The sequence below is a fragment of the Penicillium oxalicum genome, chromosome II, assembly GCF_001723175.1.
Source record: "Penicillium oxalicum strain HP7-1 chromosome II, whole genome shotgun sequence".
NCBI lineage: Eukaryota > Fungi > Ascomycota > Eurotiomycetes > Eurotiales > Aspergillaceae > Penicillium > Penicillium oxalicum.
In genome coordinates, this window is record NC_064651.1 from 2530355 (window position 1) to 2555071 (window position 24717).

At 49.9% G+C, this 24717-nt stretch overlaps 8 protein-coding genes and 1 non-coding gene across 9 annotated transcripts; 7 read left to right on the top strand and 2 right to left on the bottom strand.

Annotated features, from left to right (window-relative positions):
• Positions 1–710: 710 nt before the first annotated feature.
• Positions 711–782, top strand: POX_tR040. The gene has a single exon. It is a non-coding gene; the product is annotated as a tRNA-Trp (tRNA).
• A 2545-nt stretch (positions 783–3327) lies between these two features.
• On the top strand, positions 3328–4153 carry POX_b02763 (ADP-ribosylation factor 6; the record flags this gene model as incomplete). The annotated part of the gene is made up of 4 exons (XM_050111672.1): positions 3328–3421; positions 3473–3778; positions 3880–3975; positions 4035–4153. 4 exons carry the CDS (start codon positions 3328–3330, stop codon positions 4151–4153), a joined length of 615 nt encoding a protein of 204 aa, XP_049972018.1.
• Positions 4154–5192: 1039 nt separating this feature from the next.
• On the top strand, positions 5193–5596 carry POX_b02764 (uncharacterized protein; the record flags this gene model as incomplete). The annotated part of the gene is made up of 3 exons (XM_050111673.1): positions 5193–5241; positions 5329–5441; positions 5528–5596. 3 exons carry the CDS (start codon positions 5193–5195, stop codon positions 5594–5596), a joined length of 231 nt encoding a protein of 76 aa, XP_049972019.1.
• Positions 5597–6015: 419 nt separating this feature from the next.
• POX_b02765 (uncharacterized protein) lies at positions 6016–7371 on the bottom strand (the record flags this gene model as incomplete). The annotated part of the gene is made up of 3 exons (XM_050111674.1): positions 6016–6587; positions 6667–7083; positions 7152–7371. 3 exons carry the CDS (start codon positions 7369–7371, stop codon positions 6016–6018), a joined length of 1209 nt encoding a protein of 402 aa, XP_049972020.1.
• A 1187-nt stretch (positions 7372–8558) lies between these two features.
• POX_b02766 (uncharacterized protein) lies at positions 8559–9638 on the top strand (the record flags this gene model as incomplete). Its single annotated transcript, XM_050111675.1, has 1 exon — positions 8559–9638. The coding sequence occupies one exon, from the start codon at positions 8559–8561 to the stop codon at positions 9636–9638; it is 1080 nt and encodes a 359-aa protein (XP_049972021.1).
• Positions 9639–10170: 532 nt separating this feature from the next.
• On the top strand, positions 10171–10771 carry POX_b02767 (uncharacterized protein; the record flags this gene model as incomplete). The annotated part of the gene is made up of 3 exons (XM_050111676.1): positions 10171–10207; positions 10287–10577; positions 10647–10771. The coding sequence occupies 3 exons, from the start codon at positions 10171–10173 to the stop codon at positions 10769–10771; spliced, it is 453 nt and encodes a 150-aa protein (XP_049972022.1).
• A 1832-nt stretch (positions 10772–12603) lies between these two features.
• Positions 12604–13698, top strand: POX_b02768 (uncharacterized protein; the record flags this gene model as incomplete). The annotated part of the gene is made up of 2 exons (XM_050111677.1): positions 12604–12864; positions 12928–13698. The coding sequence occupies 2 exons, from the start codon at positions 12604–12606 to the stop codon at positions 13696–13698; spliced, it is 1032 nt and encodes a 343-aa protein (XP_049972023.1).
• A 326-nt stretch (positions 13699–14024) lies between these two features.
• Positions 14025–16593, bottom strand: POX_b02769 (uncharacterized protein; the record flags this gene model as incomplete). The annotated part of the gene is made up of 2 exons (XM_050111678.1): positions 14025–14992; positions 15051–16593. 2 exons carry the CDS (start codon positions 16591–16593, stop codon positions 14025–14027), a joined length of 2511 nt encoding a protein of 836 aa, XP_049972024.1.
• Positions 16594–21231: 4638 nt separating this feature from the next.
• On the top strand, positions 21232–22371 carry POX_b02770 (uncharacterized protein; the record flags this gene model as incomplete). The annotated part of the gene is made up of 2 exons (XM_050111679.1): positions 21232–21683; positions 21747–22371. 2 exons carry the CDS (start codon positions 21232–21234, stop codon positions 22369–22371), a joined length of 1077 nt encoding a protein of 358 aa, XP_049972025.1.
• Positions 22372–24717: the final 2346 nt, after the last annotated feature.

The following is a 24717-nucleotide window of genomic DNA, read 5'->3' on the forward strand; positions in this document are numbered from 1 at the left end:
TCATCCACAGAAATCACGGATCATCAAATTACCGTGCGCATTTTCGTTGCTTCTCATACACAAGGGAAGTTTTGTCTCTTCCTACACCCCTTCCTCCTTACCTCTCATCTGTCGGTCTTCCATTACGAGAGGCTCATCGTCTATCCATTCATGATCTCGGGCCATCTTCGTATATAGATGATTTTGATTCCACTTGATGAGTGTCTAACCCCGTTTTACAAGGTCCGACATGTCTCATGGTGCGTATGGTGTTGCCTGCAAAGGGTCCTCCGATCAATGGCGGGTTTTCAAGATATGTCCTCCTGTGTGGAATTTTTTTTCACTCCTTCCTTATGTGTTCCCAATTTTTCAAACAAAAATTTGCAGTCATTACGGACTCAATTCGAAAGTCTCAAATTGGGTGTGTTTCAGGATCTTTGTACACATGCGCAGCATCAACACGACATGACGCCAATACAAGACGAGCTTATCCATACTCGGGGAATCTGATCAGCAGAGTATACTGATTCTTGTGGCATGTACCCATCTTTCCGATCCCCCAGGTGAATCCGGTTCTCTAAGTTGCTCGGGCGAGAGCTTAATACCAAGTCAAATATACTGCAAGGATGTCATTTCTCGACTATCTGTCTTTGACTACGCCGTTCCTCGATACCATGTTTCTTTTACAATTGAATTATATTGTCAAATATTGAATAACCTTTCATTCACGTGGGGGCTTGGCGCAGCGGTAGCGCGTGTGATTCCAGTCCACAAGGTCATCAGTTCAAATCTGGTAGCCCTCAACGTTATTTTTGATTTTTGGATGAATCTGTCCATCATTTCTTACCATTAAGATACCGATTTTGCTTTCCAAGGATTCTCAGAAATGTCCACGACTTCTTCTTCAGTTAAGGTTCTCCCCGATTGTAATAACATTGCATGGTCGCAATTCGTCACTACTACTATGTAGAGTGCTGTGAGGTTTCGGTCCGTGGGTTCCACCGGGTACTCACTCGGGTCGCCAGGTTTTTATTCTACAGTTGTAGCCTACTAGGTAGGTACCATGTTATTTCTCAATGGCGTGGAACCACCTGCTAGTAGGCAGGTAGATAGTAGTGGTCCCTGTTTTCCGGACGGGTCGCGAGCGGTGCGGTGAAATATATAACAACCAGCCGCCGCCACGAATCTAGAGCCATACCCAGTAATCTCATTCCCAAGAAGATTTCAGCGAAATGTCCAGGAAAGTTTTCTAGACTACCTACCGCACGAGGTCGTCGGGAGGCTAGTAGGTCCTTAGTAAAAATTTGAGCGTTACTAAGTAGGTATTTATGCTCAGCCATGACGCAACAATATTCCACAAGCCAGGTCAGTGGATCTAATTTATTCGTGGACTTGAACCTCCGCCGTTTCTCAAAAATGGTGGCGAATCGAGAGTTGGAAATACGTTGAATCGATAATTGTTTGCCAACATATTGTGTTTAAAGCGTGTGAATCAAGTGGTTCGTTCGTATGCATTTGATGGATTGGGAAAAGATCTAGGGTGGGCTACTCCAATCTCCTGGAGGGTTACTTATTTTTATATGATTCTCAAAGGCATGGAGTTTTTGCTGAACAACGATTGTTCTACGAGCATGGAGATTATCTTGTCTCCTCGGTTATTCCAGTGTGATTATATCACTGAATTTCCCAGGCATCGGCTCTTCCAATTCAGTGGCTCCACCACCAACCTACACAAAGCATCAAATGTTTTTGAAGTAGCCTAGCAACGAGGCTTTATTTTAGGTACATGGCCTCCTAGGTCCAGCAATACTATAGGATAGGCTTTAAAGGGAAAATAACAAATGCATTTCCTCTTGCCTCCCCGGTATGCATGGTATGGTTCTCAGGGTACATACGTGTCGATGAGACTATCAAAATATCACAGCATAATCGCATCTATTATTTTGAGTCAGCCGGCACTGAAAAATGGCGATCAACACCTGTCAAGGTCACATTTTCGGACGCCGGTGCTGATCCGATGCCAAACTTTGGGCGTTGCCAACATTAATCCATTTTGTTTCCAGTGCACTGGGTCGCAGTATGCTGCAGATATGCACATATCTAGGCCACTGATACTGGAAGAGAAATAGCAGGTAGGTCTAGGTGGAAGCCTCAAGGTAGTCAAACTTCAACGTGAACTCCCGAATACTTAGTCTTGGTCATAGATAAGCTGATGCTCAAATTGTCCTAACTGATTCAATTCTCAGCTCTGCAATCAGATGAGAACCCCACTCATTGCATCGAGGTATCTCCTTCCTTCTTTGTATCTGTAGCAATGAATCTCTGCATGGCTATCGGGCCTTACGACAGCCTGCCTGGATTCCGGATGCACGCCGGAGCCAAGCTGTGCCCAGCCAGGATACATATATTCCAGTAACCATGGATATTGCAGGAGATACATAGCAAATAGCTGGGCCAGGTACTATCCTTATACTCTTCTATTTGAAATAGTTGAGGAAAAAAACCATGGCTATGCCGAGGTTGGCGATGAAGAGAGAATGTCGAGGTCGTTGCATAACTTGACATGATCATTCAAGTCTGACACTCCAGTCTTTTCCGGCCAACTCATCCTTGAAAATACAAAGCATTGACAGTAGCTGCAGCTAGAGCTTAGACCTACATCTGCCTGAGGAGAGGCCGGGGGTTTGTTGCTGAGGCGGGTGGATGCCATCGGGCATCCCGCCAGTTCGGCGGTCCCTTCATAGCAACCGAGGTATGAAATAATTCAATAGCGTCGCCCACCCTTTACTGACTGAGATTGATGTGGGGAATTCTCCCATAGCAAAGTAAATGTTCATGAATGCAGTGGAAGCGCACCACGGAAAACCAGCAGACTCCATTCGAGACCTGTTCCCTGCGTCCATAGAAAGCAGATACGATTGTGGTGAAAGCGGGAATTTAATCTCTTTTAGGACCTTTGAACGGACACCAGAAGGACCAATGCCCTATCCACAGGCAGTCCCTAGCCAAATCTGGGCCATTGCAAGGGGAACATGACCACACGGTGGAGACACTTTTCCGCTACCAGTACCCACGCGGGTGAGACGCTGCCCTGAGTCCCTTAATGCGGCTGCCGTGGGCAGCTGGTCAGGCTGACTCAGCTATGCCCCTTTTCCAATTCCCCGCCTCAATTTGCGTTCTTCTTGAGTGCTGGCCTCTTTGAATTCCCCCCCCCCCTCCATCCTTGGTAGTCATTCTGGAGAATTGATTGCCTTGGTTTATCATCTGCTCTTGCTCGAATTGGTCTTTTTGCGCGGGCTTCGCCACGACTGTGTCTACAAATTCCAATTCCCTTATCACCACGCCAAGATGGGTGCCTCTGTATCGAAGATGATGGGGAAGATCTTCGGCACGAAGGAGATGCGTATCCTCATGCTGGGTTTAGATGCTGCGGGAAAGACTAGTAAGTGGACTGCTCCTTAACATTGAAAGCAACTGAAACTAAACATCACAGCCATTCTCTATAAACTGAAGCTCAGCAACCAGGACGTCACTACGATCCCTACCGTCGGATTCAACGTCGAGAGCGTGACCTACAAGAACGTCAAATTCAACGTGTGGGATGTTGGCGGTCAGGACAAGATTCGACCCCTTTGGAGGCATTATTACTCGGGCACGCAGGGGTTGATCTTCGTAGTGGACTCCAGCGATACGGCCCGACTTGAGGAGGCGCGGTCAGAGCTGCACAAGATCATCAATGATCGTGAAATGAAGGACGCGCTGCTTCTGGTCTTTGCCAACAAACAAGATATCTCTGGACGTACGTGTATCGCTTCGCAAGCATGGATTCCCCTTTGAGGATTTCGTGTTCACTCCTCAAACCTGCGCCCCCTGACTAACTCCATTGTCCGCGTCTTCCAGATCTGAGTCCCGAGGAGATCACCCAACAACTTCAGTTGACCAAGCTGAAGGACAAGCTGTGGTATGTCGCGCCTAGTGTGGCGACGGACGGAACCGGTATTTTCGAGGGTCTGGTAAGTCAATCAAGTTTCTTCACCACTATCATCCTGGCGCAGGTCGATTCCTGCGCCGCGTGCCTGGTTCCCCGACCGGACCAAAACAATCGCTGACCCGCACGGTCTCCACTTTGCAGGCGTGGCTCTCGAACAACGTCAAAACCCAAACCGCCAAATAAACTCTTGCCCCGCCGTGACCATGGGAGGCTACCTCGCCAGCCTCGTGTACAACACCTCGCATTCGACAAAGTGCTACTTTTCTCTTTTCGATTAATGTCCGTGTTTTGATGACAAGACGACGCAGCTTCCGGAGCATGATATTTCCCCCGTGCTCCGGTATAATTCTTTTCTTTTTTCTACATGTTCTTTTTTTCTGTTCCTTTTCCTTGGGTCTTTTCATTTGTCCGCAGCTGCACTCTTCTTTCCACAGGGTTCCACCTGACCTGTGCGCTTCTCTTCTTGTCTATGATATCCCCTCTGTTTCTTATGCGGAACTTCAACCCCCGTCCGCAATTACATATTTAATATCGTGATAATTGGTTCGCTATATCATTGCAACAATTGGCATTGTCCGATTCATGAAGCCAGCTACTCCCGGCGATTTCTCCTGATGTATCCAGACTTGGATTAGCTTCAATGAGCCCCGAAGATAGGACGAGCATGACTTGTGCGTTGAGAGTAGACAGGGCCGGGGATTTAATAGCCCAAGAATGTGACGTGCTGTTGATTGAAGCCTGCGCTCTTTAATCCGACACGCGAGGACTGCGGAGTTGAATTCCGATTCGTAGGCAGTCACGAGATGAATGACCGCAAATGTTCTCCGATGGCAGCGCCAGTGTGTCATGTTGATGCTTGATCCAAGCTGGATCTTATATTCGTGTACCGGCACTCTCAGGCCCTTTTTTCCGACAGGCTGCTATCCACAGAAAGCTCATGGTTCCTTTCTCTATTTTGCGAAATTTTGAGGACCAGGCCCTCCACACGTGCATCTAAGATCCATCTGACGTGAGTTGATTCTCATAACCGCTCAATTGGAGCTGTTCAGACTCGCCACCGACAGGTATAAGTGATGCTTGTTTCGACATCCCAGGTCCTGTTCCGGCAAATCGAACCCTGCAGTCAAAAGTCAAAGACAACCCTCTTCTCACATCGCTACTCTGCGCATCTATTTCTCCCCCCCTCTCCATCCTCATTAATTCTGCCCCGTCGAGAAACGCAATGCCTGCCTTTCAAACCGGACAGCGAGTGACCTACAAGCCCGTGGGTGGTAAGTCATTTGATCTTCTACACTCCCACCATCGACTGTGATGGAGCAATCTGCCGAGTCTTTCCTGACGCGTCCTTCTATATCTAGGACGAGAATCTCACACCAGTGAGAGTGTTGGAGTCATACGTGACGTGAGCACTCATAACACAACCATGACCGGCCGCATGGTTGAGGCCTCGCAGGAAGAGCCACGCTATGAGGTGAGTTGCATGCAAGTCTGCGCGCATGACCCGAGCATATTTTTGTTTCTGCCAGCCTTGGAGATGCTGATAGAATATTGGGGCAGATTGAGAACGAGCATACTCGGAAGAGATCCGCTGTGAAGGAGTCGAACATACTGGGCCCGGCTGAGTAGCAACAGGGCCTTCAGTATCACTTGTACTAGCTCAGGGGAGCACTTGCTTGATAGAGGAACACACTTGCTAATGAATTGAATACAAGATATTTTTGATACTTCAAATATGGCATTGGTATCTGGGGGTGTGGACTTTGTTCCACTCAGGTAATTTTGAATCCACAGCTCTGATACAATACTATACCATGTTGCCAAATTTCATTCCCGTTGCAGAGAATGACTCTGTGGACTCGATTTTTTCAAAGCAGAAAGGTCTAGATTTTTTTTTCAAAATTCATTGTTTTAGAGTATCGCATGTGGACGACTCGTCACAAGTGAGAAGTGCCATTGCAATAAAATGTCAAGAATCAATTCCCGGCCGAAATCTGTTGCATGAGGAAACTAGAAAGTCCATACTCTTGCTCATCTGCGAGGCAACTTCAAGGCTGATCAGGCCAAATGTCATCAGCAATCTGTCGCACGAGCTCCAGCTTGTTGATCATGCCTTCTCGGTCGATGGCATTGCCCTCCCGATGAGAAGCAAAGCCACACTGGGGGCTCACACCGACTTGATTCAGCGCAGCTTCAAGGGAGATGTTGTTTCCCTCTGCAATGAACTTGGCCGCATCGATAACTCGCTTCTTCATCTCTTCCTTGTCCTCAAGTTGGGCAAATTTGCTAGTCACCACTCCCAAAATGACATTTTTGTGGACTGGAAGATGCTTGAGGGGCTCAAAGCCACCGGCACGCGGGGTGTCGTATTCGAGATAGTAGGTGTGCACATTGAGCTCCTGGAAGAGCTTGGTGGCAATGCGGTCATAGCCACCTTCGGAGAAGTGACGGCTGCCCACAAAGTTTCCGCGGCACAGATGCACGCCGACGTGCATATCGTCAGGCAGTCCGACCAAACAGTCATTATACAAGTCAATGTACTTTTGGAACAGATCCTCGGCATTGTACACATTTGCAGTGTCTTCCTGGAAGCCTTTCAGAAACTTCTCAGAGCAAAAGTCTAGCAAGAAACTGAGGTTAGCGCAAGATACCTTTTCAAACTTCTCACGATTCGAATCAGTCCAAGCTCTTATACTCACAGGCCAAGTTCGGGTCATCGTATTGAACATTGCGGCAACCAGCGTCGTATAGAATCTTAAGTTCCGCCTGGCAGGCCCTGGCAATATCACCAAAGTACTCCTCGTCATTGGCGTACACGTCCTTCGGATACGCCTGACCCTCACGATAACGCAAGTGGTACCAGTTTGGCGCTGCCAGAGTGATCTTGAGGTTCTTGACTTCATTCTGGGGGACAAGGCTGGCAAGATATTTGAACTGGTCGACATATGTGCTGCCCACATGCTTGATTTTGCCCGTGCACAGGACAGTCTCGCCAGGCTTGTGGCCGGATTCCAAGAAGGCCGCAATGTCCGGAGCATATGGACGGAAAATCTCGACATCAAAGTCGGTCACCTCTTCGAAGCCATCCAGGCCGGGGAAGAAGGTCCCCCAGAACACTAGGCTCGAGTTAATCACTTTGCCTTCTGGCTCGGAGTCCACACCAGAAAGATATTGAATCACTTACTGTGACGGCGATATTCGCCATCTGATATCGCATGGTATCCCAAACTCTGCTGGGTTGCCACTATATCTTGAACTTCCTTATCTTCGACTGCTTTTAGATCCGTCTCGGGAAGTTCACCCTTTTCTGCGGCCGTCTTCTTCTCGAGGAGCTCCTGGGGGCGAAGCAGCGAGCCCAGGTGCTCGGCGCGGAAGGGAGGTCGCTGATGGAGTTGAGGGGCCATAATATGTATCAACTTCAATTTGGCTCACTGCCTAAATATTCTCAGTACCGTGTTAGCTCTATTATGAGAAGCACCCCCCCAATGTATCAATTTCCTTTTCGGGGGGGGGGGGGGGGGGGGGGGACCCACCGTATAGATCCGATTCCTATACCCAACAAAGCGTCTCAAGACTGGTCAGGGGAGAACGAAGGAAAAGAACATAAGGGAAGAACCTGTTTTCACCTTCTTTAATTGTTAAGAAAAGGGGCAAGGGTCCTAAGGCAATCCCAGTCAAGGCCATTTGCCGTCTCGCCGCCATCTTCAGCGACCGCTCCGCTGGCTCCTTCGGCTGGAATGGTAAAAATTGGCCATCCTTCTCCACAATGGACCTACTCTGCCACGCTAGTTGCGAACCGAGACTGACGCCGGCTGCGATTGAGCCGACGCTTTCGTACAATTGGATGGAAAACAAGTAAGGAGTCCTACTAGTTTTCGGCGACTTGTTATCTGTGGATTCGAACGCTGGATACGGTAATGAGCGCACAGCCCGACGTGGGGACATTGTTCTTCCCAGGCCATCTGCTCAGTCCCTTAATTGGACATCGGTCGATTGTTTCAATAGTATGAAGCCAAACAAGTGCCGATCGCAATAGCGAATCAGATACACTAAAGCTGCGCATATGGACTACGACATGGGTGGGTACCTGGTTCAATTAGCGCTGGGATAAGCGTCATCGAAGTACCCAGCCTCTCTGGACCCCACATGGTACAAGGTAGCTACTGCAACTACAAGTAGTCGCCATTTCCTTCCTTGGGTCGTAAAAGCGATGGCTTAGTACTTCAAAGGGGGCTCAGATCATTGCACTCGAAGGGTCTCAGACGAGAACGAACTCCAATCCTTTGGCTTTCATTACCCCACACTCGCTGTGTGGACATGGTGGGGTGATGTTCTTAACCCCTCACCCTGCGCTGGTTGATTTCAACGCTGAACCATCCACTGTTCAGCCTTTCCCCAGTGTTCGATTTCGAAGTCACGAGTGAATCATATTGATTGGATTACGGCCTTGACAGTGACTGAGACAGATCGAGAGTGAAAACTGTCACCGTCTCTAAAAAATTCTGATCATTTCATCGTAATCAGGCTGGGTCACTTCGCCATGCCGCTTTGAAGAAATGAGACTTCGGCACAGTGCGTCAACAGCCGCACCATGTCCTCTCCGCTAGAGTCTCTTCCAGTGGAGCTTCTCGATGAAGTATTCTTCTATTTGGACCATAATCCTCCATCGGAGGATCAAGTCTACCAGAAACCGGAGCATTCGATCACGAAATCGTCCGAGAGAAACTTGAAGCACCTGGCCGCATCGTGCTCCCGTCTCGCATTCTTGATCCGCCCGCGTCTCTTCGTCCATGCACGCCTCGGCCTCCACGAAAATCTGGATGGCTTCTGCAAATTTTTCATCCGATGGGAGCTAGGCCCGCGTGTCAAATCTGTCGTGATATCCCTCCCCACTGACTACGTGGTTCAACCGCACACTTGTATCCAACTAGCACGAGTTTTCAACATTCTGGACCCCCATCGGATCACGATACTTGCCCCACCTCGGGTCATTGGTGAACTTCTCGACACCACAATCGATGAGAAAGATGGCTGGGCGTTTGAAATTCGCCTCCAGATCTTGCAATTGACACAAGACAAGCATGGCGACCCTTCTGCCTACCACACCTCCCGTACGAACAGCCCCACCATGATTCTCGGTGTCCGGCCGTGGACTGCTTTCTATTTCAACGAGGGCTCCTCTTTGAAAGCATACAACCACTACGAATATTATTTATCACAGGTCCCCTCGGTGCTGGGGCAGTGGGGAAAGGAATTCCTACGCGTGCCGCCAACCCCCAAGCTCAGTACATCTCTCCAGGGACTGCGGGAATTGACGTACATCGCAGTGCTTCCGTTCTATAATCATGTAGATCACATATGTGCTGTGATGCAACGCATGCCGCAGCTTCGCGTGGTGACCGTGCAACTGGCCCCGGGGCACAATGACCGGGCCACAGAGCTTGAGCAGCGTGGCTCCATGGATCAGAATGACCCGTGGATGGAGCTGGAATCCTCTTATTCAATCATTGGCTTTCAAGTCCGCACAGTGCCCTCAGTGACGGAGTTTTGTAGTCGTGATTATCATATAGAGGCAGTGCGATCGCAACTCACAAGGACCTTGGACGAGGGATTTCGCAACAACTGGACACACGATGGAGAAGGAACTTGGCGACGCCACAGAATGGAGTGAAACTGTAATTTGAAAATTACCAGGAGAAAGTTGGTTCTTTTCAGTAGGCTCTTAGTAAGGCCATGGGCGCTACAGAAGTGTCGCCGGCGTTCCCTGATAGTCTCACGCAAGTAAGACCTCACGTGAGCAAGGTCCCGGTATCACATCCTCCCTCATATTCTTATCTCGACCAAATATCAGAGCTTGCCCTCAAATACACGCGATACTCCTTTTAGTTGTATTTCGTCTTATTATTCTCGACTGGAGTAATCCATAACTCAATACATTCCATCGCGTGCCTTATTTTAATCAAGGCAGACCGGAAGGAAAGGTTAATCCCGATTTCAAGGGCGGAATCATACGAGCACTTTCTGATTCTCGCGTCTGTCAGGGGTTCATCCTTACTATGCCGGGGCATCTATCGTCTAAATATCTACTTCAACTGACATCTGGGCGGATACCTGCAACGTTTTTCTCTCTCAGTGCCCAAGCTGCAACTCGTTGCACTTCTAATGCGGCGGTCGTGCGCCCCAATCGAGTTCCTCCCCTAAGCATGTCGACGAAAGCGTCTCCTGTCCTGAACCAAATTGGTATAGCAACTGAAGTTTCTGTGCCTCTATCTAGCTGATAGTAGATGTTCAAATGACTAATGAGGCTTCGATGTCCTAGGGAAACCCGAAGATCTATTTCGATATACGTCAGGTCGATGGCTCGTTGACGAAAAGGCCCAGCAGCAGCTGCGTTATGTGAAATTTGATCTCGAAAATCGTTGTCGCCTGGCTGCAGCACAGTTTGACGATTCAACAGAATGTGTTTGTGTTGTCAAGCTGGAGGGAAACTTCAACAAAGCTTTCCTTCTTACCATGAACGATGGCAACGAGATCATATCAAATATCCCATGTCCAAATGCCGGTCCACCCTCGTTGACCACGGCTTCTGAAGTCGCCACACTAAAGTTTCGTATGTACCATATTAAGTGGATGCGTGTGAAACTTGATCTGGCATATAGCTTATATATCCTTATTTTAGTGCGGTCAAGGACGTCAATCCGGGTTCCAGAAATGTTTGCATGGAGCTCTAACGCTACCAATCCAGTTGGTGCGGAGTTTAGCATTATGGAAAAGGTCAGGGGAGTTGGCTTGTCAGAGAAGTGAGAGGCAATGAATACATTGGAGCACTACAAGATAATCGATCAAGTTACGGAAATTGAGAAAGAGCTGGGCAATATCTCATTTCCAGCGTATGGCAGTCTTTTTCTCCGTGACTCACTACCTGCTAAGTGTCGACAGTACCCGCTCCCTCCAGAGCTAGATCCGGAAGGGCTGTTTTGCATTGGTCCGTCCTGCAAACGGCCCTAGTCGCATGGCAACTTTGCTGACATATTTCAATCGCTGTCAAAAGACATGGGACCTTGTGAGTGTCCCTATGAGCTGTGCTATGTGACTCAAAATCTGGATGATCAGTACTGATATACAGCAGGGGAGCGCTTTTCGGAATATACGCTATCGATTGTTCAGCGAGAGCTGGCGCATATTGCAAATTCAGGAGCCGAGGTGCAACATCAACTTCATAAGTTTGACGAATCTCAGACGATCGATGAATATGAAAGTTTTCTGAAAAGAGTGAACATGATACTGCCGACTTTGTCTCATGACCTACGCGTGATTGATACTTCAGACCCCGTCATATGGCATACTGATCTAGATCTGGGAAACATACTTGTCTCACCGAATGAGCCCATTGTTATTGAAGGAATTATAGATTGGCAATCATCTCAGATATGTCCTTGATTCATCCAAGCTCGATTCCCCGAATTTTTCACACCACCCAAGAACTACATTCTTGGCCACAATGTACCCAGCTTACCAGACGGTTTCGACGGCCTCAGCTCTGAGCAAAACGAACAGGCGATCAACGACAAGAAAATGGCTTTGCGGTCGAAGTATTACGAGATGTCCAGTCTTGCTCATAACAAGCGCATACGCAATGCTATGAAACTTGACTCCAGGCTGTGGGAGCCCTTCGATTATTGTCAGCTATTCTCCCAGAGTAGCTTGGTCCCCCTGCGCCAATGCTTGATTCGTTTATCTCAGGACTGGTCTTTGCTGGGGCTCCCGGGAAAATGCCCATTTGTGATATCAGAAACTGAGCTCCAAAGGTACGATGAACAAAATTGCAATATAAGGACAGGCTTGATTTGTGTGATCTCGTGAAGAGCCAGCTTCTCACTGATGATAGCGGCTGGGTTCCACATGATCGCTGGGAAGCGACCCAAGAGGCAAATAGAGAACTGTACAACTTGTATATCAAAACAATGAGTGAAGAGCTCACGCCTCAAGCAGCCGCGAAGACTTGGCCTTTTCCACCATCACAGCCTGCCTGATCTGACTATGGGGAGAGGGAAAAGGAGGGAAACCCTGTATCACGGAGAAGAACCGTCTTGGCATGAAACCCACTGCTGGGCCTGGAATAAACATGAAGCGCACGTCATAAAATATGAACAATAATAAGATTCATTAACATGAAATATCTTGTTCGTTACCACTACCAAAAAAAGGCCCCGTAGATTCGAGGAGGGGAGGAGAGAAACGCGGAAAACGAAGCGGTCGACGTGCTCCTAAGAAAGCGACGCAAGCTTTCTCAAAATATCCCATGTAATTCTCAGGAGGTTTGATTTTGACAAGATGAAGAATTGTTATGGTCTAGATAGTCGATTGTGAGCTGCCGATCGGCTTGATGGCGTCGCTCGGCAACTTGAAGGCGGGAGATTTCGATCATACAGATTCGGCGGATCACCTTTTCGATCATTCACACCTCCATCCACCCCTCCAAACTTTCTTTATCATCCTCTCGGCGCACAATTTTGACGGGACCCATCTTTTGCAGTTCTTACTTTTTTCTTCTGGCTCTCCTCCGCTATCTCCTCCGGGGAAGAAAAAGCGTGGCGCATCGATCGTCGGGAGAACCTGTCAACCTCACTTGTGCAATGAGCTCCAACCCCAGCGTTTACGCTGCAGAGCCCGCTTACCCCATCCTTGCACACACATTGCTTCAGGCGCCATCAACGGACCTGACAGACAGTGAGGAGTCAAATTATGATGTTACCTCAGAACGAAGCTGGAATCTGAAAGACGATTGGGAGAAAGGCATCCAGAATAATATCGCCGGAGTCTTTCGCTGCGGCACCGTCATTGGATTCTCCAGATTGAGATCGCGAAGCAAGGACACAGATGAATACGTGGGCCAGGTAATAAAATCCAACAAAACTCATGCCTCTGGTCGAGAATGGACTGAATCTAAGTTTTCACAGATTCCTCGCTATCTTCTCACATCTCATCTTGTTCGTACTCCATCGTCGGAGACCTGTGCGTTCATCATCCACCCGAGCAATTTTGACGCCCTGTCCCCAAGGCTCTTGCTCCATGGTCTGCAATCTACCACGACATCTTCCCATCAGCCAGCGTTGTCGAAGATAGAGGCTCTCAAGCGTCTCGATCATGTGCAGTTACTTCCAGTGCAGTCTCTGCCCAATGCCGCGCAAGCTATCAATACAGTCTCGGACTCGCTCCAAAAACTCCAAGAGCAACGGCAGACGCGGCGGTCCGCAGATTCGCCCGTGGAGCTAGAAAGCCCTGTCATCTTCCTTATAGCCGGTCTGGATACCCTGGCTGAAGCGGTCGTTCGGGCATCGAATCCACTGCGAGGAACAGCTTTACTGGGAGCTATACTCCGCAGTGTGAATCTTCTGGCACGCACGTATGCACCCTGGCTTTCCGTCATCCTCGTCAACACATCCGGCCTTGGACCCGCTCAATATGATATCTCGCAACCAGTGGATGGTAATCCGTCCGAGAGGGCTCGCAAGGAAGCAACCAAGATCCCAGGCGAGGACAGTATTCATTCTGTTTTTTCATCGCCCGGAGGCCCGCTACTGTGGACGCTTCTGATGAAAACGTTGGACCAAGGGATAGATACACATATCTTGCTGTCGGATGTCAAAGCCGCTCAGGTCGCGGAAGTGATCAAGGATCGCACTGGTGTCGGCCTTGGGAAATGGGGTATCTGGACCCCGAGGCGGTAGAGATGAAGGTTCGCCTTTCAGGCACAGTGAGTCAGTTTTGTTGCGATTCGAATTACGAGAATGGTTACTGACCCGTACAAGACCAGGTAATCAAGCGTTCTTACAAATGCAAAGCTTTCTTACTCGTTGACCGGAATACAAGAAACCAAAATTTTGTTTCATCCAAAAAGTTTGTGTATATGGGGGTATCAAGCTTATTGTGTCTGTGTTGACGCACACTCGTGTCGATTTTCTCCCGGAAATTGGGAATCGGGATCTCTCCTGCAGGCAATTTATCGATGCGACGGGCAAAGACGAGAAATGGAAAGGACCGAGGGTGCCTGTCTTTAGGTGGGCGAAGGTGCATTCTCCGTCTCTGCCCATTTTCGGAGCACGGCCCGCTCTGCAACTGAACGGGCTTCCTGCTCCAACCTCTTGAGTTCTTGCTCCGCGGCGTTCTCCTCAAATATGATATCCTGCTGCTGCACCTTGACCCACTGTTTGTGCCTCTCGCATCTTTTCTTAATGCAAACACCACGCGTTATAAACTTCAAGGAGTTCTGCTGGCTTTCGTCATCGTCCATGGCAACATCGCCATCGGCATCTTCTCCAGTCGGATAACTGGCCGCCATGGCTTCAGGAGAGCCCTCGGCCAGTGCCTTCTTACCTGCGTGAGAGAGCCGCCACTGGTCGAATTCCTCATCAGCCCATGCGAGGCGGGCGTCAAAGCCGCATATATCTTTCCAGCCACCTTTGGGCTCATTCTGCTTGAGCTTTTCGACAACTGCCTTGGCTCGCTGGCGCAACAGCCCCACGAAGGTCGAGCGTGCTGATAGCATTTCTTTCCGATGGAGAAGATCGCTACGCCGCTGACGAAGTTTGGCGATCTTGGCTGCTTCGTCTGCTGAGTATTCCACTCCGTCAGCGTCGACGCTGGAGAACAGATCAGAGGCATTCGCATTGTCCTCATTTTTCACGCCCGACGCGGGACTTGTTCGGAGCGTTCGCAGGGGCGACGATAGAATTACGTTACCCAGCCCCCGAAATTCATCGATCGACTTGATTCCTGAAATGGCGGCCTTGAGGTCTGGCGGAGTCAAAATGCCACCCATGCTACCCAGATCCTCCTGCCCCTTTCGCGCGGATCCAAGCTTTGTCTTACGAGCGTGTCGAGCCATGAACTCCCTCCCATGCTCGTCGGAACAGTACTTGCTGGGCTTGTTCCGGGTGACTCGAGCAGGTTTCCGGCATTCAGGGAGACGGCACATGGGCTTCCACGTCGTACAGCCGAGGTCTCGATTGCTGCAGCTAGGACCTGGAATTATGGGTCAGACTGATGTCGATGGGGTGATTTGTCCGGGAGAAATACTCACAGATGTACTTGTCGATCAATTCGGCATCTCTAGGATCGATATTGACGCACTTGCCATGGAACCAATCTTCGCATTCACCGTCACACCCAATCATCCACGTGTGATTGTCGGGTCGCCGACAAATGCAGAAAACTTCATTCTCGTCTTCAACCTCCTCATCCTCATCCTCATCGTTGCGTGGTTGCATCCTGCTTCGCCTCTTTTTATCTTCAGGAGCGGGGGACCCCGCTATAGATACGGAGCTTTGCTTCTTTCCCAAACCCTTGCCGGTCCGAGAAGCCGGTGTATTGGAGCGACGCCCGTCAACACTGTCGGCATCAGCGTCGTTCGCCTTGCGCTTTTTGGGGACCGGCTTTTTCGCGGTGCCCTTTTTCGTAGCTGCCGACGATCCTTTTTTGTTCGGAGGGGCTTTAACCGAGGTCGCAGGGGAGGACCGGTCGGTAGACGAGGCGCGGGATGTGTTCCCATTCTTCAGGCTCGCGAGCTTTTTCGATGTCAAATAGTCATTCGTCCCATCAAAGCCGACAGACTTGGTCTCGAGATCGTCGCTGGGAGGGAACTTTTCTGTGATACCACCAGAAGGCTCGGGCTTCACCAGTGGAGAGTGACCGTCCCGGTCCAGAGAATGATCATAGAGGTCTTGCCACGTAGTGCCCTCACTTCCTTCACCGTCATGACAAGTCCAATCCCTGAATTGTTGATGTACCATCTTGGCCCGTTCAAAGCCAAAGTATCCACTATGCCTCCATCCAGTAATCCCCACTATTCGATCATCCTTGACAATGAGATTTGCTGGGGTGAGATTATTATGAACCAGGCTGAGAACTTCGTCCGAGGCTCGTGCTGCGAAGAGGATATCGCGCTCTCGATCCGACACGGAGGGCACCAATTGTGAATTGAGTCCGCGACACACGTAGGAAGGCTCTGCCGGTGTCGGTTCTATTGATCCCAAGTGGTGCATAATCTGACGACACTGATTCTTCAAGGCCAGGATTTGATCCGCACAGAGATACCGCCATGCCACATCCAAGGCCACACCCGGAATGCGAGATTCGACCGTCACATTTCTGCCTTCGATTGTACCACAAAAATAAATCACCGGCACCACAATACCAAGCTCCCTCAGCGAATCTTCTGCTTTTCGCGCGGCAGAGAACTCATTTGCATTCACACATGAATACTGGTCAGCGGCTGCAGCCTCGGTTGGATCGCCGTCCACGCGAATGATCACACTCCCGACCGCAAAAGCCTCCCTGGAGCTAGAGAGATTCAGGGAATACTCGGGTGTGCAGAACTTGCGCGCCACATCGTGCCAAAAAGTGTTTGATTCCGGGTCAGATTGATACCAATGCTTGTGCTGAGAGGCGGGTACGAAGTCATCGGCGCTCGGGGTGTATCGACCATAGTGCGCACTTTGAGCGAGAAAGGGATCGTCGACTGGGATTGCATCGGGATTCGTTTCATAGGGATTGGTCATGGCGGGAGTCGTATCGTCTGCATCCGTCGCACCGTTGGCGTGATTCGCGTGGTTTCGCTCAGGCATCGCTGCCCACCTTGTTGGAAAGAGGGTACACCAAGTATGAGAATATGAGACGACAGCTCTGGGTGTGAATTTCTAGGCCGAGCTTCTGACCGTAACTCAGGTCCTCAGAAAGCCAGGATCATGCGCACTCGCGACGATGTCTAGATGCACGGTGTTTCGGTCGTGACACGGGTCTGTCGCATTGTGTAGCGGTAATCGATTTCCTGTCTCACCACCCAAGCGAGAGCTTCACCACCCTTCTGAGCCTCATATGAAGGGGAGGAGGGTGCAGCTGATGAAGCTTGTCGAATTCACAAAAGTTGCCGATGTTGGCCAGCTTCGCCGAATTTCGTATCGGGACTGGGTCAAGGTTGTTATTGCCGCTGGAGCCGCAAATGCGACGACGTTTGTATGCACTGGCCGCGAGTTATGAGACTTGGTAATTCGACAATGATTGAAGAGTCAGGAAGAAAAATCAACACAAGCCCAGATTCAGCACGGCAAAAAAAGTATCGTCGGCTATTGCTCACGCCCTCGCAGTCTGTCGACTGACAGCTCGAAGTTTGAACACAAACCGAAGGCGGTGAGATGCTCAGCACGCGACTTTTGCGGAGCGCGGCGCGACCGTCCTAATCGAGGCATGAGGCGCGGCATAAATTATTCTCTGGCATATGTCTAAGTGCAGTAAGGCAGGTTTGCGTAGGTCCAGAAGGGCACTTCATCTACGGTCTTTCAATGTGCTATGGCACCTAGGAGAGAGCCCCTGACGGTGTCTGTTTAACTATAGCAATCGACTCGGGGTCGCTTTTACTCTGGCCTTTGCACGTGCAAGTCGCCTTAGTTCCAGAGTCGGCTTTCATGGGCGAGGATCCGCGCATGTCTCCAGTCGATTGCCGTGTTTAACTGGAAGACGGTACACGAGAGCATGTACAGAGCTCCATCCCAGCCTCCAATTTCCTGACCTTTAAGCGATCAATGTGATTTCAAACTACTGGAGGAATTGAGCACTCATCAAATTCTGTTGAAGAATGGTGAAATCCACCGACTTTGCAAGCAGTCGTCGAGAAGCATGGCCTGAGGAGAATACTAGTCAATTAGCGATACACACTCATTCAGGTCTCAAAGTCCCCCAGCCAGAGCGATGGAGACTGAACTCCGGCACGGTGCAGCATCCATTATTCTTGGCAGAGATCGTCCGGTCGTCCACTTCCGAGCCCTGAGGGTTCGTGATAAAGTTGACCTTTGCGAATTTGCACCACGACCCATGGCGAGGAGTACGATAATCATCATGTCAATGTCATCATGATTATACATCGTCCTGGTAGGTAATGGTAGCGAGTCAGCCAACAAGGTAGTCTCAACCTGCAACACTTGGCGCATGACCATGCGCTGTACATATGCATGACTACTGTATGACCATGCCCACGCTAAGCCTTGGTGACTAAAGTACTCGCTGCAAACTGGACGGACAAATCTGACTGATCACAGCGACACGTGGCGAGCATGGGTTAAAAAAGAAAACACAAATCAAAAAAAAAAAGAAAAGAAAAGAAAAAAAAAGGAATCAGGGTATCAGGCTATCGTTGGTCACTCCCTGGGCTTGGACGGGACTTCAGTCCGATCATCGAACAAGTCACGCATGTGGCATGGCGTTGGATTGACTGTGGGTACGGTTCGTGGCCCGAATCGACCTGCGACAGTCGAGATCTGCGCAACGGATTTACATGTATTAAAGGAGATTTAATTTTTGATCTAGTCCACAAGCTGGCGTCTAGACCAAACTATCGGCGAACAATGGCAGTCCAGAATTTCCGCCAAAGAGAATATTAAGGATGATCAATTTTGATTCTTGCGTCATGCGCGAAATAGAGCGTCAAACAAACAGAGCAGGGAGCCATGTGGGTTGGGTTGGTAGGGCTTGTTGCCAAGACGCCACCAGGGTCACTATCGAGTCAAACTTGCAGATGCTGCAATGACTTGTGGATTGAAGGGGAAAATGCAACGTCATTGATTGGGATTATGGCTATCGTGTATAAAGCATGAAGCGTTGGCAGCATATGGTTTTTATGTACCGCTAGCGCTGCTGCACACAGTAACCATCGATGGGTGCTAGCCGGGGAGATCGACGCAGAATCATCACCTCTTCCATGGTCAATGACCTAGATGCATGTCTCGCTTACATCCATAGAACGAACCAGGTCCATCCAAGTTCATTCGGGACCAAGTCGCCTCAGTCTTTCAAACCATGGTCTGTCACCATAGTTGGGGGCCGTTCGCAGATCCGCGACCCCCGAAGTGGAATCCGAGGGGATCATCCACCACATTGATCCAGTGAACGATACACAGAAGATGGAATGTCCGGATGAACACTCTGCCAAAAGTAATTTTGTACACGAGTTTTGATGTTATTCCAAGTAGCATGTCAAGCATATAGCAGATCAGTATATACCTCGCAGTCATTCTGGATTCGGGGCTGACTCCTAACTACTTTGAGCCCACATCACCCACCACAAAACCCAGCCCGAAATGTACTGACATCTTTGGAAAGACTATATCGTATCTATTTGACTCCCCTCGCCTGAGATTACTGATTGTGCTCAGCACAAAAAGTGGAGAGACAAGTTCCTGCTCCATGTGTCCCCCCGTGCGTAGGGCTACGCTGTCTTGATCCGAGTGTCGGAGACGGAGTGTGATCAAGATCCGACTGCTCACGCAGCCGTTCGATCACATCCGCTAGCGCTCAAAGACGGGGTTCTTCCAAGGCTGCGGAAGCGCTGGTAATCGCTGTGGTCCAAGCCTGGATCGTGAAAAACCATGGAAAGGAAAAAGAGGAAATAATATGCGCAAAAAAGAAAAGAATTGGAAAGAAGTCAAAAAGAAAAAGAATCAAAGAATTCAGATTGAGAGTGAAGGGAGAGCGGGGTGGATGTGTGTCTCCACCTTTTTTTCAAATCCCGCAGAGGTAAGCAAGCCAGCGTGAAGCAATGGCTTAGTACAGGTAGCTATTAAATAGGTGTAATTCTTACCAAGGACCATCAATGATGGCAGCGCCCGGATGTGTGCCGATGATTCTACTCTGTCAATCTCTATTTAGCTACTGGATTTGGTCAAAAGCCGGGTGGGCGTGGCCGACTGCACGCTGCAGGCCCCTGGATGGGAATCCACGGAGCGAGTGCCTGATGAGTGAGATGGACTTTGGACAGCACGGGTACTACTACAGTACTCCATGGACGATATTTATCATTCAGCTAGGATAGCTACAGCTTACTCAATGGTGGCTCGTTTGAGATGCACTCTTCATGAATGATGAAAGTCCAAATTTAAAAAAAAATTATAACATCGCGAGGTGTATCCATAGATCAATTGATGTTTGATGATCCCGGTTACTCCGAAAACATGGAAAGGAAACACATCGATACTGGGTCAATATGGGGAGTTGCAAAGTGTTCTATGCATAGGTGGTACCTCCTTTATAAAACTCCATGGATTCTCCCCTGAAGATTTATGGAACCGGAACAGTCAAAGTGAGGATCTATCATTAATGGCATGTATGAAACCTGCAGCCCAAAGACTTCGGTTAGGTGCACGTCCCTATCCAGAATCTCCTTATGAGGGGGGCTTGTACACTTTGTAGTTCAGGATACAGGATGCCTTGACGAATGAGGAATCTGATCAGGAGAACCAGTACCGACAGAATGGTTGATCACTGCGCCCCATCAACGATGGATCTACATGGTGTTTTAAAAACGTGGTTGTGACATGGATTGAACAGAAACCCGATGAGGTTAGGATAGAACCGTTGGAGCCCGGAATATCCGCATCCTTGAAGGAAGCGAGGTGAAACAATAGGATCTTCTCAAAAGATGCCCAAGAGAGTATATCGTGATGACGGCGTGTGGAGAGGAAGGGGGGGGGGGGGGGGGCGAACCCATCCAGAATGTCCACACTGCCGGGAAGGGTACCTCATGCACGGCACAGTTCCACCATCACCGTTTATAGACTGGTGGCAAGCGGGGGCGCAACGATAGACAGGAGGTTACCTCAAAAAGCACCACTGATCGTGGAATTTGCTGGATCCAGCACGTTCTCAGCAGACATTGAATGATGGTGACCGATTGCAAGAGTGCTTGAAGTGGAAATTGTTTCTCTGGAGTGGTCCTCGGTCATGCTTAAAATCTCCGTGAAGACCATTCAATAGTCTGGATTGAGACGGAGGCATCATAATGTGTTTAGAGCTCTGCATAGTACATGTGTACTGGAAGGTGGGTATGCATTGGTCCTTCAGGTATGCATGTGCTTTGAAAATGATTGAGAAATGTCCTAAAAGGGCTAGTTTTCTTTTTCTCCAACCAAATAAGGACGTTGTTGCGAGCGTATTCGGGGCTTGGCACAAAATCGAGTGTAGGGAGAGAATGATCAAGCTGATGAATGGCACATTGTGCTTTCTTTTGAATCCCAATGAGACCGTCTATTAGTTATGCCAGCCTGGTGACTAGATATCGTAAAATCCTGGCGCAGAGAAATGTACTGTACCTTTCGCTGTGTCTGCGTGAGAACCTGTCAGGAAAATTGTTTGCCCGGAACAGCACAGGGGGACAAGTCTATCAAGCCACTTGGAGTCTTCTGTCGTCTCCCTTTACGGCATCGTTCCTGTCCGACATGGCTACGAATGATCTGGAGTACTCTCTTGATCAAGAAATAACCAACTTCTTTGAGAAGACCACAGTGTCTCGCTCTGACTGCGATAAATATGCGAAGGAGCATCTTGGAGGCAATGCCGTTCCGGTGCCCGTGCAAGGTGTCTGTAGCTACACTGTCTACGCTGGAATCAATGCGGAATTCGTCGCTCAATTTCGCCTAAAGTCGCATCAGTTGAGAATAGAGATTGCCAACCTTGCCCGAACGATCTACGGCCGTTTGGCGCCTGAGGTAGTCTTCAAAGGGGTGATGGGGCAAGAGATTGAGGGCAAGGAACCCCTCTATCTTTATACCATGAGCCGAATACGCGGCATTGGTTACCTGGATTTTATCCTGGCACATATTGGCCAAGTGCCTGAAAATTCAGCCCAATTTTCTCACTGGCGGAAGAATCTGGTCACAGACGTCGCGAGGTTAGCTCTCGAACGTTTCCAGACCTACTGACTCTTTTGGTTACTTATCACGTATCCTATTAGGTTCTTTGCCCTCTCTTGGAAGACCCCGCAGAAGGTTGATCAATCCTACCACGACGACCTACGTTGTCGATACGAGAGAGATCTAGGCTTACTCCTTGTCTGCCTTCCAGATCGCTTCCGCCCGTTAATCCAAGAGTCCATCAACTTGCTACCCGCCATTTTTTCGCTCCCAATGGTACTCCTTCATAAAGACTTGGGTGTCTGCAATCTCATAGTGAATGAATCGTGCAATTTGGTTGGAGTGATTGATTGGGCCGAGGCTGAAATTGCGCCCTTTGGCCTCAACTTTCACTCTCATCAACGACTGATCAGTAAGGTCCATCTGAAGAATGGTTGGATCCGATACGACGACTATGGTGTGTTGGAGGAAACGTTCTGGAGCACCCTCTCCGAGGCGGCTGGAGGATTGGACAATCAGACAGTCGGAATCATCAAGGCCGCAAGGGTGACCGGCCTACTCCTTTCACGTGGCTTCACGAGTCGCCTGGGGAATATGCCCGAGCCGGTGCCCATACGAGATGACGAAAGTGGAGCCTACAATATGCGCGACCTGGATGGACTGTTACTTAATCCGGCCACGAGGTTCATTGAACTGAACAACTCGACAGATGCACAGAGCATGTAGAATTTGACATGAGATTTCATGGCCGACAGACCAGAGCTGATTGCAAGCGCACGAGACCTTCCATACCAGCACCGACCCAACAAGACCGGCCCTCAGCAAGAGCAACCTTTAGATCTTCCACGCTCTCTGGCTTGGGACGTGGCGTCTCTGCATGGAACACGGCCTCTAGTTACCCCCTTCTTCGGATCAGCATTTTATGGCTGAATGTCATGTTTCAAGTATGCACTCGGCCCCTTCGCACGCTACAGGAGGACGACTGAGTGCAAAGTTGGGACCGATCTTCGTGGGTCTCCACTCGGAACGGTCGACCACTAATTCCCGGGGCCACTGGACTCGGTCGTTCTAAAATTAATTGTTGTCGAACGTGCATGCCGTCGTGGAGATTGCAGCGGGCAACGATACCGCGATGCAGGACGGTCATTTCTGCCCGAGTGTCAATCCTTGGGCGATCCCAGTTTCACTTGCGGACCTGCAGACCCCGTTGAGCTTGTTTGTCGATTCGGCCTACTCAAGATGGTCTTTCCGCGAGTGTCCACTGATTCCACTCTCTCCCCGACTCAAGTGTCCTGACTGGCTCGTTCCTCCTTGTGCAGGACCCGGTCGCTGGAAAGAGCCGCTCTGCTGATCGTCGCTAAACCCAAACCAGAATAAGCACAAAGGGGAGTCCACTCTCGCTACTGTAAGCATGGAGCCAATCGCATTTGAGCTGGCGGCGATGGCGGTCCGACGCAGTGGAACGAGGGGGTTTGATTTTCGAAGAGCTCGGAGAGGGCGACGAGCAATCGAGATGAAGCCGATCGGGGGGTTTCCATGACAATTCCAGTTCCTGCGGCCGTAGGTAAATTTTTTTTTCTCATTTACAATGATTGTACCTCCCCGCGTCCCCCCTGCAGAATGCAGGTGGCGCACACTGCCGAGTTTTAAGAGTTTCTGCCTCTTTCATCCCCTCGACGGTGAGACAGCCCCAACCTAGCCTCCATCAGATTGGACGATAACTTGGGGTCGGATTTTGAAGAGTCCACGATTGCACACCTCTCCATCCTCTCGGCGGGCCATGCCATCATACCAGATACATCGTGATCTGTGTAATACCACTGGTGGTACAGTACCTTTACATTCCTACAGCCAGCTGTCACCGGTATACAGCACGTTCCGAACGGTTCTCTAGTGACACCGGTGTGTTCAATATTGAGTGACCATCACCCTCCACCACCGCAGCGGGTCAACTTGGTCGACTTGGTCGTTCAGCTGCCCAGAAGTCCAATCGTAGCGTTGCAGACTCGCACCGTCCCAAGGTTGCACGAAGGCTTGCCCCGTGGGCATTGCTCTCCCCATATGTTCCGTGCGCGGTGTGCCGTGCATGACCCTCTCTCCTGGCCCCATATCACCATGCACTTTGGACCCGTTGTTTCTGCACTCGTGCCCCGTGCCACATGCGCTGCAGAAAGTCCGGTCTTCATTTGATTCTGATGCGGTGGAGACAACGTCTTGACAGCTAGAAGAGTGAACCTGGACAAGCATGTATTTTTCCTTTTCAAATATCAATAAATTAATAAATCAATCAACTTCAAGAAGCAAAACCACCGCCTCGGCGAATGAACTCTGATTCTGTCTCGGTCAGGTGACTCATGTCGAACCGCGTCCAGATTTGGTCTTGACGTGTGAAAGGGGGAAATCGAGCAGAGACGGCGGAATGGTGAGAATGACACGGGCAGCGACAGACACGTGTGGCAGGTGTCCACTTTGGTTCATGAGACTCCTCGACTCGCCTACGACTTCTAGTGCGATCCATCGCTTCCATTCTTGGTATACTGGACGAGGGTGGCGGCAACCATGATCCACGAGATCCAGGAGATCCATCATCATCTCACGCCCCCCAGCCTGATACATGACGACTTTTTTGATCATCAGGAACTCCATGACTTTTGACCTTGAATTGAGGAACACACCGTGACGCCGATTCATCCTGCCGTCCACTTGTATACTCGCGCATCCGCACACACCTCCAGTCCTCGGTCTTCATTCCGGGGTCTGCACTGCTGCAGACTGCACCTCTCTTCCTGTGGTCGAGAACGAGAGTGGAACCCCTCGCCTCGTTCGAACCGCTTGGTCAAAGTTCTTACAAGAATCCGCTCACTCCGCTCCTCCCGCTCTGATTGAGTCGGCATCTGCGATCGTGCACCTCTGCCCCCCCCCCCCCTCCATCAAACTCACTCGTCAATTCTCTCCCCCAATTCCCTCTCTCCCCCCCCCTCTGCCCTTTGCTCTCCCTTATCGCTCCACAGATCATGGGCCGAGTATCATTCGCCTTCTAGTGCCCACTCTCATCAATACCACCGTCCCACC